Source organism: Aspergillus mulundensis (genome assembly GCF_003369625.1).
Source record: "Aspergillus mulundensis strain DSM 5745 chromosome Unknown scaffold_37, whole genome shotgun sequence".
In the NCBI taxonomy this organism is placed as follows: domain Eukaryota; kingdom Fungi; phylum Ascomycota; class Eurotiomycetes; order Eurotiales; family Aspergillaceae; genus Aspergillus; species Aspergillus mulundensis.
Window position 1 is genome coordinate 1 of NW_020797925.1, and position 16,561 is coordinate 16,561.

Sequence of the window (16,561 nt, forward strand, 5' to 3'; positions counted from 1 at the left end):
GCAACTATTCCGTAATCAGCACCCGTCAGCTAAATGAGAAGAAAAAGCAATGAAGGCGGTTCAGTGCTATTGGTTCTACCTCAAGCAAGGTTTGCCGCTACTTCGGGCTTCCACTGACCAAAAATTCCGTCAGCCTTAATGGGCTGCAGAGAGTTCCGTGCACCGCTTCGATTGGTTGCTACCTCAGCGCATGTTATGGTCGCATCATGTTGTAAATGTCGACGATCTCGGTAGTGGCCAGCGCGCCCCCAGTTGCTTTGCCAGAGTAAAACTGTAAAAAGGGCTGATTTGCGGTCGCTTGGTCCGTAGGTATTGCCAGTACTGATAGCGGCACTTTGGGCGCATGCGGAGAAAACCAAGCATTATTTACCTCGTACTAAAATAAGCGTTTTGATTGGGACCAAGGGTACTGGAAATTTCTTGGCCGAGGACTACATGGCCCTAGCGTCAAGAAGCGCGTAGTACTTTGTATGAAGTAAGCTAAGCTAACTGGACTGTAGCTGCACACCTGTTGCTGGTTATATTGCTGTAGCAATATACTTGTTGTACAGCCCGGACACACATTGAGGAAGACGGCAGCTGTGACGAGTTGACAAGGCAACGACCAAGCACCACCTAATCCTTCAAGGACCAACCGAATGGATGAAGTCGCACAGACTCATGCCTGTTCGAAACCAGCTTCTACAGCCTTGGCGGCAATGAAATGCCAATCGCGGACTGAGGCGATAACCATGGATGTCCTTCCTGCAGGGCATCATGCAGCAGCTCTCTTACGGGAGATTGGTGACGGGCCGCCATCCAGATGTCCGAATGTCCGACGGTTATGCCGCCCGGTGTCTTTGATTGATGATTGTCAATTGCGTCTGACTCGCTAGTGCTTGGGATCACCCCGAGAGCTCTGTCAGTCCAATCAAATAGTAATATATTCACGACTGATCTTTTAGGTATAAGAATACGAAGCCCAGTTTCCAAGACCTAGTATCTGAAGAGTAAGGAGCCTCAGGGTTTGATTTGAAGCATGATGCAATATGAATCGCCCTGGTGATAACGGCTGATAAAAAAAACGTGGAACGAAGTGGCCATTTCTGTTGTGGGACAGTGGGATACGGACCTCAGTACGGAGTACATACCAGTCAAATCAAATTAATCAAACACCCAGGAAGTGCGGGGTATAATCACGGGACTCTGCCCTTGCCCTTACCCTGGGCCCTACCTTCTCATTCCAGCTTGACCCTTGACTGGCTTGGGCGCCATCATTCGTCTTGGACCTCTTGGCAAAGGCGCTGAATATCAACTTCAAGGCTCGTAACTAAGTCAAGAACTAAGTCAAGACGCGGGAGTCGAAAGTCATCGGGCACTTTTTCCCAACATTTCCACGCTATTATAATACAATATCTGCGCTTCCATTCTTTTTTCCCAGATTTATCCAGGAAGTTTACAGTGAGCCTTCGTCGCATCCAATGATCCACGATGGCTATGAACAAGGTTCCTGGTCATAACATTTACGTCGGGGGGTGGGTACTACAAAGTTACCTGCTGGGATAGGGAGAGAAAGACTGACAACACGTATCTGCAGCATATTCTCGCTGAAGAACAAGGCTGCCTTGGCCCGAGCTAATGTCACCCATGTCCTTTCAGTGATACGATTACAACCAACAGACGATACATTCTCGGGCTACCAGCATCACCATATTGAGGTTGATGATCTTGAAGATGAAAATTTACTCGAACATTTCACATCTGCTATCAAGTTCATCCAGTCTGGCTTGGACGCGGGTGGCAGCGTGCTAGTACATTGGTTAGTACCTCCTTGTTTGGGATAGGATCTCATCGAACTGCATATACTTCCCGCGTCATTGTCTCATCGCGCCGTTTCATGGTCATTAATGGCATCTAGTGCAATGGGAAAGTCCCGCTCCGCAACTGTCTGCATTGCGTATCTTCTTCGCCGCCAACGGAGTGTATTGACACCGCAATCTGCTCTTGCTCTTCTCAGGGAATCTCGGCCCTTATGTGAACCCAACCCAGGGTTCATGGAGCAGCTCAATGTTTACCACCAAATGGGATGTCCTGATGATGTTACTTCGCATCCCCTCTATAGCCGTTGGCTTTACCATCGAGACGTTGAAGAGAGTGTAGCTTGTGGGCGTGCTCCCGAGATGGAGTCTGTCTTATTTGAGGATGAACAACCGCAGCAACGCGCAGATCTCACAACTCCAGCAACGGAGATAAAGTGCCGCAAATGCAGGTCCGTCTTTCCACCCCAAAATGCAGCCACTGTACTCACCATAAATAGGCGAAAGTTGGCGATCGCACCATTCGTTGTCCCACATGGAGTCCATGGCGATGCCAAAGCCGCAATAACTTCCGAGTGTGCTCACATATTCATGAGTCCTCTGACATGGATGCGGCCGAGTCTGTTCCCCCAAACCCCAGGAGAAGCACCTTTGTCGGGCCGTCTAACATGTCCCAATACCTCATGCGGTTCCAACATCGGGAAGTTTGCGTGGCAGGGAATGCAATGTAGCTGCGGCGACTGGGTTGTTCCCGCAATCGGCCTTGCTAGGGCCAGGGTGGACATCTCTGAGCCAGTCACCATTCGACGCGGCCCAGGCTTACCTTCTGGTATTCGCTTACCACCAAACATGAGGCCAAATATAGGTGGCTTTGGTGCCAACCTTGAGAATGAAAGGTAGGCCTCTCAACAACTAGGTACCATTGCATAATTAGTCACGAGGAGAAAGTAACACGAGTTTTGTGACCAGGGATCCCGCGAAACACAGTCTCTAAAATCATATAACCTACAAACGAGTTCATCGCTGTCTAAGCGCGGCCCTCCACGGAATGATCTCCCGCGGGGCTTACAAAACGCTTTACCCGCGGAAAATGGAGACTTCGCTTCTCGCATGGCTACAGTGGTCCAGCCTAGCAGCAAGGGTTCGATATGCAAGTGAATGCGATTATACGGCACGTGCCTTCACGATCGTCGATATTATTTCATGGACTGGACAGCGCCACTTAGTATGTTCTCTAAGAAGAGACCGATCGGCTGGGACGCCATGGCGTACGGACTGACCAAGCTATGTATGGAATCATGGACCCTTGCGTGCGCGAAGCGGCACGTACGAAATGTCGCCCAAGACGAAGCCTGCACATTAAACTCTATTCTTGGATTGATTGGCGTCGATTTGCTGGCCTTTCGGAAGTAGCAGATTGCCAGATCCAATCACCAGATCAACCGGCTGATTCTTCGAATCCCAATGGTGTCAAAGGTCTGGACGTATGCGAGCCGCCCAACAATAGCATAGTCATGCAGGCAGCCGCCGAGATAGATATATTCATCTGTTACATGTCAAGGTCTTTGGGGAGAAAAGACGGCGTCGGACTCCCGCGCTGGGTCGTCAATGTCATACTCAAGGTCAAAAACCTGAAACCAGGGCAGTACCCCACAACCGTTCCACGAGGCTGGCGCCCCGCATGACTAAGCCGTGCTGGCCAATGCAGTGACTGCGCTTGTCAGGAACAGCGAGGCATTTCGGGGATCTGCAACATGGGCGGTTCGGAGGAGGAAGAACAATTGAGCGGTGCCCCCCACCTCGCAGGGGCCCGGCTGGGCTGGATCACTAGCGCCGGGAAGGGGGCTGTGCAAACTGCTCTTACGCAACGCCCTTCAGCGGCAGCCACTCAACGCCCAGGGCTGACATTCTCCCTGCTGCTGGATTTCGGCTCCTCACGTATTTTTCATTACACATTACATGTCCTCGTCTCGTGGCAATCTGGCCTGCAGCTGACGGCCGATTAGTACTATCGACTATTGCGGCCGGATCTCAAAGCCGCCACTCTAAGAATATCGAGGTGCATCAATGATGAATGATGATGATGCCCATCTCTGCGACCTGTCTCGAACCTGTGCAGGGACTGGACGCAAGCAACGCAAGCATAATAAAGTCGTTCTTGGCAAATTGATGTCCTTGATCTTACCTATACAGTTGCATATACGAAGTACGAAGTATGTCTCGAACTGTTGAACAACATACGAAAGTTATGGTTCTAATTGGCGACCTTCCAAAGTTGGGTAGAGTAATCTAGGTTATCAACTTAATCAATCCCGACTCACGCTCTGGTATGGGGCAAGCTACTGACATTTCGTTGATGCCCAAGGCACACAGGACATTGATACTCCGATCCTCTTGGGAAACTCAATCTGCTGGAGTACTCTTTTTTTTTGGCTGTGTCTTCACAGTTACCTAGCCTAATCATACTCGGGAGATCACACCTGCTTCATGGATTCACGGCCTGTCAGCTCCCCAGCGAGCACATTTTTCACTAGAATTGGCGGCTACCTAGCTTTCCGGAAATCCGGCACTCAACAACTGGACAGGAGACATCAAATTTAATGGATGCCTAGGTCAGAGTGCATCGTCGTCGTCAGCAACCTTCCTATCCGGATATAGCAGAGTGGAAACAGATCTGGTTGGGGATGAATTGAGGCAGCCTAGCACTGCCTCGGACGCTCGGTGCTCCGTTACTCCATATTATTACCAAGGCTAAGCTTTCAGGGTTCAGGCCGGTCGGTTCGGGCCCCATCCCTGCAGTGGGGTGCAAGGTACTAAGTAGTAGACTAGGAAGTTTATGAAACCTGGAATGTGGTTGCCTTCGGGTACAGTGTCTGCTGCAGCAGGCGGGCGGTGGCTTTTCCGAATGAGAGTGGAGAGGTGTGCAGTCTACGTCCGGATAAATCACGAACGCCCCTGGTTTTGAAGATGCTATTCATATATATCTCCATAGATGCTCATATGCACATATTTTGCAGAATGGACAACTAGACAAGGCCCGCATTTCATCGAAACCATTACTAAGACGCCCTGCCCTAATCCCTAGTGCCGTATGTACTACAACCCTCCAAAGCTTTACGGGCTGGACAGGGGACTGTGGACTGGAAAGAGCTGATTCTTAGTCTACTTTTTTTGGATGCCACTACTGCAGTGCGCCGTGAGTAACCCAAGCCGAGGCCTTGAGGCGGGCAGTGGATGCGATAGGTAGTACTTACTCTCTAGGGTTGCTATCAGCAGTCACGAACTGCAGCGCAGTGCCTCTGAATTGTCAAAAGTAGCCCTTTCTTCTGTTCAACCTATAGGAGGTACAACACAACCCATTCGAGCCCTGGTTGATCTTCCTCAGTGACTCTTACGAACTAGCCGGCTGACGGAGGTCAACGGCTACCGCAGTCCTGGGATCTGGATAACGAATGTACCTTCCTATCTAAGCAAGTCTCTCAACTCTGAATCGGCCGACTGTGTAGATACCTACTTAACTCGTATAGTGAAATATCACTACCTACTAGAGTTGAACTTGGAACCAGGCCTGCAAAGGAGTTACACTGCCCAGACGCAGGAATAAATGCTCTGGCTAATGGGATTACTCAAGATAAGACCGTCAATATATCAAACGTGCCTGTCTAGACCACTTTGGCGGAGTAATATCCACCGACAAGGCTACCCTGCCCTACCGTCCTTCCTCTAGTTCTAGTTTAGGTGGCCGAGTCAGACGAACTGGAACAGGACGGGATTCTTCCTTGCAGATTGCGGACCGGGATGGATACAATCCGAAGGACGTACTCGTATTCCGGTCAATACTCGTTGAAGCGGGCTGCCTATGCATGCAGGCTGGATAAAGTAAGGGATGCAGTGCGCTACTGCTGCAGGTGATATTGCCCCATCGCCCTATCGCCCTAAAAGTGGAAAGCTGACGGGTGCATCGTGCACCGTTCGAGGAAACCGAGCCGTCTAGGGCCGTACCCGCAGGTAAAGGTAGAATTTGGAGTCCAGTCTTAGTACCACTAGGGCTGAGACAGGGGCCAGTTGGGTTCGTCCGTCAGCACTATCGCCAGCGTCAGGATCAGAACCAGGATCAAATGCCTTAGTCTAGATTGCTCTCACGGGGCAAACAGAGACACGAAACGATAATCAGAGACTCTGAAAATCGCGATGTTCACTTTGCCCGCCTGAGACTAGTGCTTATCTGCCCTGCTGGCGGGACCGTTTCGGGCAACATTGAGCGAACGCTGACGGCGGCTTTACCCATGGACGGGGCTGCAGAGTACCTAGTACTATACAAGTGCTAGTGCTGATGAATGCGTATGCGCGCACTGCCGTCGCGCGACGTAGATGTGGATGTGTATGACGTGAGGATGCGAGGAAGGTTCTTGTGGTCTCATCTCGGTCTCGAATTGTCAGAGCCAGAGGGGTATTAGTGCTGACTGCTGACGCGACGTCTTGACCTGGTCTGACAAGACTCGATGATATTGACCAGCCCGCTCCCTTGCCGTAGCCCCTCGCGAAGGATCAAGGCTCCGAATCAATCTCCAATCCAGACAGGGTTCGAGTTTCTGCCCTACTGACTGGCTCCCCGAGTTTAGCTGCTTTGGACGCCTTATAAGGCCAAGTCAGTAGAGCGTGAGACAGCCCGTTAGCTTGCGCTGACGCTGACGGCAGTGAGCAAGTAGCCGGAGTCTAAGCCACCTGAGCGGGGATACGATGTCTGTGAGCGTCGAGCGAACGTCGCCTAGCCCGCGCAAAGACCCTCGTGTGCCTATCATACCACACCGCACCACTCATATTGATCATGTCGTACCCATCCATGCTGATTACGGATGTAGGTAGGACTTTCCGGAAAGCGACATGTTACACAGACCAGACAGATTCCTGTTTCCTGTGCAATCATAAAACAAAACAAGCCCTAATCCAAGGATGGCCTGCACGGAATTCCGTCCGTCCAGTATCCATCCACACCTGAGCACCCACTCGGACCATAACTAGGTTGCGCGGAAACGCCTGGCGTCGTCATGCACGCCACGCCACGTCTACCTTCCGCTTCGTGCAGATGTAGTGTTCGATGGGTGCAATCACAGACCCCCCGACGGGACGGACGGGAAGAACGAGGGGTCTTGAAGCCGTTGGCGGTTGCGCTTGGCAGCTTCCATGTTACGCATTCGGTCGATGCGCATTTGATAAAAGTTTCTAAGCGATGAGTGTCAGTAAGTCATTTCTCCAACCCACTAGCACTGCCATACTACGGTCGACCGGATGGGAGATCCATACTTGTGCAGGGCGAAAATCCGAGGCGAGTCATCCGACGCAGATGTGCTTTGTTTTGTGATAGCATTAATCTGCCAGTGTCAATAAACCGGCCCAGGCAAAAGATACTGGGGAAAAAACGAACTTTATCATCCCGCTCCTTCTGATCCTTTCCGTCGTCTGCTTTCTTGCTCGAATCATCCTTGTCGTTGTCTTTGTCGTCCTTGTCCTTGTCCTTCTTTTCTTTCTCTTTCTCCTTCTTGCGCTGCTGCTTCTCCTCATATTCTTTCTTTACCTTTTCAATCTCATTCGCCATAAGCTCGGCTTTCCTCTTCGCCTCCTCTTCCGCAGCATCTACAATAGGTGAGCAGAAATGCCGGTCTTTGAGATGCACCGGGCAGACGTAGAAGTAGTCCTGCACGTTATGTTAGATCCATGCCTCTTTTGAGCATAAAACTGGAAATAGCGGAATTAGTAAGAGTTGCATCTTTATAACCTACCTTGTTGTTCGGCGTGATCAGAACACTGCTCGATGGTTTGTGGCAGACCAGGCAGGCTTTCGCGGCCGTATCTGCCACGCGGCGGAGGTGCCAGATATTCGGGAGGGCTGCCATTATAACTTATATCTTCCACCGGTAGTTGAATATGAGGCCAAGTCTAAAGTATTCTCTATAACACAGACAGGAAACGGGATCTTTGGAGCTGTTAGGAAAGATGGTGGAGTTAGCGCGGAGAAACATACGGTATCCAAGTCATGTGATTCACGACTATAGGTATAGATTGAATTATCAAGTAAATACTCCTCTAAATTGCTCAAAATTCTTATAGTACACATATCCTACTCAGTTACACTATCCAAGCCTCTCAATGCGCTTCGTTCCTTGATCGGCGTTACCTCATCCGTGTTCCTCGCGCGCCGTCTAGCATCCGTCCAAACCATATACTCGCCGTAGCTCTTCGGCATAACATGCAAATCCCCTTCAACCAAGAATGTGTAGTTGAACATACCAGTTGACTTCTTTGTTCCGTGCTCCACGTCTCGCACTTTAGTGTCCACTCGCACCTGAATCTTGGTGTACTTGCTCTTGCTCCCTGATTCGCGCTCAAGAGGCTCGGTATATGCAACGGTGGCGCGGAGGTAGAGCACGCTCCCCACGGGAACGGGATTTTCAAAGGTACTGGGATCTAGGGAGATGAAGTTGGGACGGGCATGAGAGAATGATGCCGCGCAGCAGAAGGCGAGCTCGAAGGTTTGCTTGAGGAGGAAGCCACCAAAGATCATGAAGTTGTGGCGGTTGCGGTCTTGAGGCTGCATGATCATAGCAGATTTGAGGACGGCGTCACTCATGTCGATCGTGTTGGCGGGGCGTTTCTCAGGGAATTCTATACCGCTTAGTCCTTGATGACCGGCAGCATCTGATCTGACTAGACTTACTCAAGTATGACATCTCTTTTGTCCATAAGGAGTGGATGAGGTTACTCTCCTCATCATCGGGGGCTTTCTCGAGCAGACTCCTTTTCCTTAATGCCTTCTTGGCCTGATAGTTCTTCTCTCCTTTCTTGAACAGTTCGCGCTCTTCGTCGGTTTCTATCAACAGAGGCGCAACATTGACCGGTCTAACGTATTTGGTAAGCACATTTTACCTGCAGAAAGATGTTGATACTTACGATTTGGTCGCAGGGTCAAGCGAGACCATAGTAAATGCGCACGTAATGAGAACATCTTCCGGATTTGTCTTTTCCCCAGGCGCCGGGACCTTCGCAACCTGAAGCGAAACCTCCATACTCGATCTTCCAGTGGCGTACGTAACCTGGCCGCTCAACTCGAGGTCACAGATCTCCATCAACGGATGCTCAATGGTAATTCTGTCCACGGCCGCGGTCACAGTCGTCACAGAATCACCGGTGTGTCTGTAGGCAATAACACCAGCAAGCGCATCAAGGTCCATCAGCAATGAACCCAGTCTTCCATTATGTTAGCGCCAATTTCAAGACGAAAAATGGAATTAGGTCGCGAACCTAATATGCCCCGAAGCATTCAGATATGTATCTAGGAGCCATTTATCCTGAGCCAGGGGCAGAACCTGCCATGCAAGTTAGCCCCATGCTCCTAATCCAATAGCGAAAAGTACTAACAGCGCTATAATAACTTTCCGACATCTTTTTCGGCGTCAGATCCGGCTTCGCGCGAGGAGCTTCCTCCTGACCCGGCTGCGATTGCTCCCGGCTCTTATTGAGGGCCTCAATCCATGGCGTTTTCACGCGCATAGGCATCCAAGTCGGGCGGAACGCCGATTGGGAGGGCGTAAAATGAAACTCCCGGCATGATTGAGGTTGTGACACTTGCAGGCTCTTTGCGCGCGGTCGAAGTGTGGTTGAGCCGGTCGTCGCTAAACAGAGACGATTGGATCGTCTGGGGATGGAGCGGCGTGTGCTTAGGCTAAACATGATAATGCTCTGCTATCAATTGAAGCCTGGCGCTGCGCTATATGCTGAGCTTGTAAAGATAGCTATGGGTATGTCGTTAGTAATGAGGTTGGAATGGTTGTCATTGGCAAAGAAGAAGTGAGGTGACTGTTCGGCTTCAGTGACTCCCGCTTCAGCTCCCGAGTCGGCTTCTTGCACCCGGAACAAGTCGGGCCCGACTAAGATCTATCCCGTCAGTCTCAGTCTGAGTCCTACTGTCTATCTACCTCGTCGACTACCTATGAATCATGTTGAGATTCGGTTTCGAGCCAGTGTTCAGGGTCCAGAGCTCTACTCCGACGGGTAGTCCAGCGCGTTCGTCGATGTGCAGGATGACGTCATGGCAATATATACTTCTAAACGACCACCACGTTTGGGAACCTCCAAAGCATTCTTTACTCCGTACAATAATTCTCGGGCGAGAGACAATGCTAAGCTCTAAGCTAAGCATAAGCTTAATACCCGCGCCCTACCAATTACCGAATCAGGGCCAGTTCCACCACTGGTCGGCGTCGATCCAGAAGGGGATGCGTCAAAATGAAGTCATCCAGCAGTCTCCAGCAGTCGGCCGAAAATCTCATTCAGAGAGGGAACCACTAGTATCTGATAGCATGATCCAAACGACCCAGGTTTTCGACTCTCCGGAACACTTCTATTGAAGATAAAGCAGGACTCGGCCGACAATATTACTCACTTGAGCTGGTATCTCAACCTATATAAGGAGACGACAGACATTGAGACCACTACTATTCGACCTATACTATCAAGGCACAAGAGAGGAACCACAATGTCCGACCCTACCAACCCCAACATTGAACAACGCACAACGCCCCAATGGGCTCTCTACCAGCGCGAGAACTTTTGGAAGCTTAACGAGGGCAAGACTGCCCCGTTTAACACCGGTACGCTCTTCACTCTTTACAACCCCATTCTCCCAAGCTCCAACGCTGACCCCTTACGCTGCTAGACCCCACCAAGCTCGAAGAACTCGCGAAAGAAACCCTCAGCAAGGGCGGCTGGCTCTATGCCTCCTCCAACGCAGGCCTCTCAGCAACACACCTCGCAAACCGACAAGCCTTCTACCGGCACCGCATAATCCCCAACCAGCTCGTCGACACAAATCTCCGCGACACAACAACCACAATCTTCGGGCACAAGGTCTCCGCACCCATCGGCTTCGCACCCATAGGCATTAACAAAATCTACCACCCCTCCGCCGAACTCGCCGTCGCAAAGGTTGCCGGCGAGCTCAACCTCCCATACTGCCTCAGCACGGCAGGAAGCTCACCGATTGAGAAAGTCGGCGAGGCAAATGGCCAGGGCAATCCCAGATTCTACCAGCTGTACATGCCGCACGACGACGAACTCACAATCTCCCTCTTGAAGAGAGCCTGGAGCAGCGGGTTCGACGCCTGCATGTTAACGACGGATACGTGGCAGCTCGGCTGGCGGCACGGTGACATCGCCAACTCAAACTACGCCTTCTACCGCGGCATGGGTGCAGACCTAGGTCTTACAGACCCTGTCTTCCAGAAGCGCTGCCGCGAAGCAGGCATCGACCCCGAGAAAGACATTGTGGCTGCGTCAGCGAAATGGATCGACTCCGTCTGGCATGGGCGCGCCTGGTCGTGGGAGAAGATCCCCTGGCTTATCAAGACGTGGAAGGAGATCTCCGGCGGTCGACCATTCGTCATCAAGGGGATTCAGTCTGTTCCCGACGCAAAGAAGTGCGTTGAGTATGGCGTTGATGGGATCGTCGTGAGCAACCACGCTGGCCGGCAGGTTGATGGCGCGATTGCGTCTCTCGACGCGTTGGAGAATATCGTCAATGCCGTTGGGGACCAGTTGTATATCATGTATGATTCGGGCGTGCGGGGCGCGAGTGATGTTGGCAAAGCGCTGGCGGTGGGTGCTAAGTTTGTGTTTGTAGGGAGGCTTTGGATTTGGGGGTTGAGCATCATGGGCGAGGAAGGGGTTAGGCACGTCATGAAGAGCTTATTGGCGGACTTTGATATCCTTATGGCCGTGGGTGGTTTCAAGAATGTGCAAGAATTTGATCGGTCTTGTCTTGGTAAGCTCATTCCCGGCTTTGGGCATAGGGGAGATGCAGGCTAACATGTTGCAGAATCATATCCGAAATCATATACCTATATTCCGGATAGGGTATTGTGAGTGACGCTATAAGGACATGAGATTTGAACGAAGAGGTTGTACCCAATAAGCTAGTATGAACAACGCCGCGAGTCAACATGGGTCATTTGATTACAATGATATATGCAATGGAATTTTGCGATGGCTAGGGTATGTAGAACGAAGGTGTAAACCCGCATAGAATGCTAATAAATACAAGACAAGAATAGAAGGGCGGCCAACGGCCAAATATAACTAAAACCCCCGAGAATCGTTCCCGTGCCGGTGAATTCGGCTGAAGTCGAAGTAGGGTCTGTAGAAGTAGAAGTGGATGAATTGGCAGAGCCCGACTTGGAACTCTCGGTAGCGAATGTGTCTGTCGGCGAGGCAACTGTCGCCGTCGTGGTGGTCGTAGCAGGTGAAGCAGACCCAGGAAGTTGGGCAAAGCCAATACGGTCATTGTCGTAGTCAAAGACGCTGTAGACATTTTTGAGAAAAGTGTCGCCGAGAATCATAACGTCGTCGCCAAATACGGCCTGAGCGATGATAGTAGAGACGCAGCCATTGCCGGACTCTAGGCTCGCTCCAATATAATCCTTGGGAGACATGGTGTAGCTAACGCCGGAGAAGGTAAACTGCACCTTAGCTGTCGAGTCGCAGGGGACAAGGTAGTTCTCGTCCGACAATTGCTTCGAGCCTGGAATAAGTGCATGTATGGTCTTTGCATCATTGGGAGGGATGAGCGAGTACGATGTCCCAGTGTCGATGATGGCGGTCTTTCCAGTGAGACCGCAAGCTTTGCCATTGACGCTCGCATCGTCTAATGGAATGCTCCAGTGGATGCTTGATTCAGCAACCTTGGTGTACGAGATGTCCCCCTTGAACTTGGTCTTATCCACACCGCCAAAGGTAACAGTCCCATCCCTTTCTCCGTCCGAGTTGCGCGACATGTGGAAGCCAACAATGTTGGATTTGAGATCCCCTTCCTGAGCGACAAGGTCCATGAATGCTCGCCTGCCGCCCATGGAGGTATCGTTGGACCGGCCCATGCCCAGAATCCCGTCAATAGGATAATCTCTAAAGTCGTCCGTCGCGTTGGTTGCTAGGCCAAAGGTCATCTGCACGTTGATATCGGCGATCTTGAGGCGGTCTGTGACGAGATTTCCGCTGACTTTGCCCGACCCATATCCCACCTCGAATGTATCCGCCGTCGTCTTAACAGTCGATGAAGAATTGTCGCCAAACGTATTGTGCATTTGACAGGGTTCAGACGTGCAGTCTGCCCCGAACACCCAGGTATTCGCACCTCCCGTATCCAACATCATCCATACCGGCTGCCCGGGTGTCCCAACATTCACCGTTGAGAAGTACGAGTAATCGAGGCCGTCTTGGTGCAGGGCGACTGTGTTTGGCGACGTGGGTTTATCGGCTAGGACGACTTTGTAGATGTTATCACGGCGGACATGGGTCTTGATATCCAAACTCAAAAGGCTGTCGTCCGAACTCGAGTCCTCCGCTTCGTCATGTTGTGTTTCGTCCGCTATATTCCCCGATAGTTTCTTCACCGGCACAAACCGGCGTTCTGGACTGTCGCTAGAATCGGTCTTCAAGCCGATCTTAAAGCTGTATGGAATAAAGGCGTTGGCGCCGGTGTAGAAGAACGCTGCATAGAGAAGATATTGTGAGAGACGCATGATCCGGCACGGATCTAGTAAAGGCACAGGTGGACAGTAGGAATCATTGAGAGCTCAAACTGGATCAGGCGAGTCCATTCACTTAAATCCAAACAGTGAGAATAGGCGAGCAAGGAGGATTAGAATTAGGGTAGCGAAGGAACGAACTATGCAGCAGTTCAATAGAAATAGCACTTAAGGAGAGACAGAGCGAGGGTAGAACAAAACGGAAAAAGCTGAAATTAATGTTGTACAAAAGACACAGATGCAAGCGACTAGATTATACTGTAAAGAAAATAACTGCAAATAATATCAACAACGAGAGGAACGGAATGAAGGGAGAAGAGGGAGGAGGTTGAAGATGTCCAAGTCCAACTCCATGGGGAGCTGCAGAGTTGCACAGAGAACCTTTGGCAACGCTCGGTGATACCACACCTCTGCCAAGGTCAGGTCTAGCCTCTGCAGGAATTCATCCTGACTGGCTGCTCACAGACTCTAGCTCGCGAACGGAGTCCGGGATCTTCGGTATATCGGTCCCTTTTCAGCACGGGTGGGGTTAGGACGAACCCCTGAGTGTCCTAATCAGTTATCACAGGCAGTTTGCCGTTTGGGAGCACGTCAACGATGATTTGGTTTCTCGATATATATTAATAGTCCAGATATTTTCGATGTAGTAGGCCGATCGAATGCAAGGAGCTGGGCTGATATGGATGCAAAGACCACCTGTTTGTCTGGATGTTTCACGTTAACAGCGAAGTTCACGCCCCACAGCCTTTGCCACTGTATCCCGAATTCCAGACTCTCCAGCAGAAGCACGGATGATCGCTATTTGTGCCAAGTCCTATGCTTATTCTGAGCAAATTGCCGATTCGCTGGCGATTGTGCCTGACGCTCCTCTACTCCTGAGCGTAGACTAGTTCATGCTTGTACAAATTGTTTTCGCCATAACTGCTAGCCCTCCTAAAGCTCGTGGCTCCTGAGCATGCTCTAACCATGGCCAGACCTCGACCACGGTCTCCCTCGAACCAAGGATCCCCGAAAGGTCAAGCAGACGAGAAAGGCCGTCGTCGTTTAAAGCTGGGGCTGTCTAGAGGCCAATGTTAATGCGACTACTGGTCAGGTATGTTCACAAGGCATTCAGAGTACTGCGATACGATCCCCATGCCCAAACACTCCCACTCCAGATACCACGATAGGGATATTGTACAATTCACGCACAACACAAGGAACAAACATAGGAGCGGGGCAGTATTTATACGCTCTGCTTGCCGGCTAACCAACGGAATCTTTTTAGGAGCACTGAAGCCGTGCTGTGGATGTCCTACGCCGGGACATGCCGGAGTATATCTACCGAAAACAGTGATATCATCGACTAAAGTCCCTGGAAATACCTAGGTTCTAGGTAGGACCAGAGTAGTCCGAACACAATAGTAGATTAGATTATCAATCTGACCATTTTCTAGAAGCCGACGCCCAACCTAGGTCTCGGAGGCTCGGTCAGAAGGAGCGCAGGGCCGTTAAAGCTGTGTGGGGTTTGAGTGCGGAAGCCAGCGCGGAAATCCGGAGTAGGAAGCTACCGTACGGCGTATACCCCTGGAGTCTGCAAGTGCAAGTGCATCAGGGTCCTGGCTTGGTACAGTTTGTGGCGGTACGAGGCAAGGGCCCTGGTCGAGGTACTCCGTAGTTGGTAACTTGGTATGTAAGGGATGGTCTCATGGTAATTCCAAGCATTTGGCTACGTCATGTACAACTGTGGGCTAAGTAGTTCTCCGAAATTCAGATTCTGAATCCAAGATCAATGACAATCAGGTACATCGGAACAAAGTGAGACAGCCGAGGCAAGTATATGTAGGTACGCAGCTTTCGGAAATACTCGACAAATTTGAACAAGATAGTTGGATAGTCGATAGAGACTTCGTGAAAATTAACCACATTCAAGGGAACATTCGTACAGCGCTAAATAAGGCAAACAATAGTAGGCAATCACTTCCGCAGGGGACTCTGCTGCTTAGGACCTAAGAGATCATCCAGAAGCCCGTTCCAAAGTTCCGAGGCAACGGATTTGGTTTCACTCTGTTGCTGTTGGCTCTTGAGTTCGGCAGCATATCTCGATTTCCCGACGGCTTCGGTTAACGAGAACGGGTCGATCTCAACGGAATCATTGTCGACAACCTCGGACATTGGGCTTGCGGAGACGTTGACCCCGTCACCGGAGACAGTGTAAACCTGGGGCTTCATCGGGGATTCCGAGGACCCAGATGACTCTAAGTGGGTGTGCATCTCGGGAAGGATCGGAACGGGCATCTCCCGCGAGGCATTGTTGGTCTCCGCGATTGAGGGCATGTAGGCAAAGTCGACGGTAGACGAGTCATTGACGGCTTTGAGGGAGCGGGAGGTGTTGAACGTGCGGCTGGGAGCACTATAGGAGTCGTGTTAGCCTGAGTTTCTATACAGCGAGCAAGACGCAAGGGGATTGTTACGTACTCTGGCTTGGAGCTGCTGTTAATCCTCCTCATGGCAATGCTGAATGCACGGGACTGCAGGAAATCATGGTTGGAAAGACGTTCCACGAGCTGCGTAATCAGGTTGTTAGTTGTTGGTATTGTAGCCTATGGCGTGCAAGATGCATACCTCTGCATGAGTACCAGTGGCCCTCAAAGAGCGCTTTTGGCACTCGCTCTTGAGGTCGGCCAGGTTGCGAGTCGAGTACAAGGTCGATTTATCTGAGACATTGGCAGGCTGAGCAGAGTGGGCGCCAGTGATGTGTAGACCTCGACGGTAGGCAGGAGAGAAGGTATGCTGCTGGGAGAGCAGACGAAGAGCGCGAAGCGAGGTTGAACGAGGAGCAGCCATTGTGAGATGCACTAAGTTTACTAGGCAGTATTTTAAATGCGGTTGCGACGAGCTTAAAGCTGTGAGGAAGCGAAGGTAGGGATGGGAATGTAGTATAGGTCGTAGTGCAACGCCAAGCGTAGAATGTATGACCAGGTAGCAAGTACTGGAAGGTAGGTTGAAGATGGAAGAAGCTGAGAGACGAGAAGATGTGGACAGGATGAGGGAGAAGAAGTCAGACCTCAGCCGGGGAACAGGCCGTACTTGAATGTGCCGGGTAGGACAGACAGACACAGTCCCAGTCGAGCTCCGGAGAAGTGGAACGGTTGGGGGATGTTGAGCTCTCCACTCTGCAGCGGGCGAGTGGGCTCTCCTGGAGTCGGT

General features: G+C 51.1%; 6 protein-coding genes across 6 annotated transcripts; 2 read left to right on the forward strand and 4 right to left on the reverse strand.

Moving 5' to 3' along the window:
* Positions 1 to 1,470: 1,470 nt before the first annotated feature.
* Positions 1,471 to 2,696, forward strand: dspC (dual specificity phosphatase YVH1; the record flags this gene model as incomplete). Its single annotated transcript, XM_026753605.1, has 4 exons — positions 1,471 to 1,514; positions 1,577 to 1,798; positions 1,898 to 2,248; positions 2,297 to 2,696. The coding sequence occupies 4 exons, from the start codon at positions 1,471 to 1,473 to the stop codon at positions 2,694 to 2,696; spliced, it is 1,017 nt and encodes a 338-aa protein (XP_026597828.1).
* A 4,208-nt stretch (positions 2,697 to 6,904) lies between these two features.
* On the reverse strand, positions 6,905 to 7,690 carry DSM5745_11590 (AAA-ATPase Vps4-associated 1 family protein; the record flags this gene model as incomplete). The annotated part of the gene is made up of 4 exons (XM_026753606.1): positions 6,905 to 7,019; positions 7,101 to 7,168; positions 7,222 to 7,491; positions 7,577 to 7,690. 4 exons carry the CDS (start codon positions 7,688 to 7,690, stop codon positions 6,905 to 6,907), a joined length of 567 nt encoding a protein of 188 aa, XP_026597829.1.
* Positions 7,691 to 7,914: 224 nt separating this feature from the next.
* On the reverse strand, positions 7,915 to 9,344 carry DSM5745_11591 (putative acyl-CoA thioester hydrolase; the record flags this gene model as incomplete). The annotated part of the gene is made up of 5 exons (XM_026753607.1): positions 7,915 to 8,459; positions 8,512 to 8,693; positions 8,745 to 9,041; positions 9,096 to 9,160; positions 9,213 to 9,344. The coding sequence occupies 5 exons, from the start codon at positions 9,342 to 9,344 to the stop codon at positions 7,915 to 7,917; spliced, it is 1,221 nt and encodes a 406-aa protein (XP_026597830.1).
* A 985-nt stretch (positions 9,345 to 10,329) lies between these two features.
* On the forward strand, positions 10,330 to 11,714 carry DSM5745_11592 (L-lactate dehydrogenase; the record flags this gene model as incomplete). Its single annotated transcript, XM_026753608.1, has 3 exons — positions 10,330 to 10,444; positions 10,510 to 11,613; positions 11,668 to 11,714. 3 exons carry the CDS (start codon positions 10,330 to 10,332, stop codon positions 11,712 to 11,714), a joined length of 1,266 nt encoding a protein of 421 aa, XP_026597831.1.
* Positions 11,715 to 11,878: 164 nt separating this feature from the next.
* On the reverse strand, positions 11,879 to 13,366 carry DSM5745_11593 (pepsin-like aspartic protease; the record flags this gene model as incomplete). The annotated part of the gene is made up of 1 exon (XM_026753609.1): positions 11,879 to 13,366. The coding sequence occupies one exon, from the start codon at positions 13,364 to 13,366 to the stop codon at positions 11,879 to 11,881; it is 1,488 nt and encodes a 495-aa protein (XP_026597832.1).
* Positions 13,367 to 15,328: 1,962 nt separating this feature from the next.
* DSM5745_11594 (uncharacterized protein) lies at positions 15,329 to 16,198 on the reverse strand (the record flags this gene model as incomplete). Its single annotated transcript, XM_026753610.1, has 3 exons — positions 15,329 to 15,764; positions 15,830 to 15,918; positions 15,977 to 16,198. 3 exons carry the CDS (start codon positions 16,196 to 16,198, stop codon positions 15,329 to 15,331), a joined length of 747 nt encoding a protein of 248 aa, XP_026597833.1.
* Positions 16,199 to 16,561: the final 363 nt, after the last annotated feature.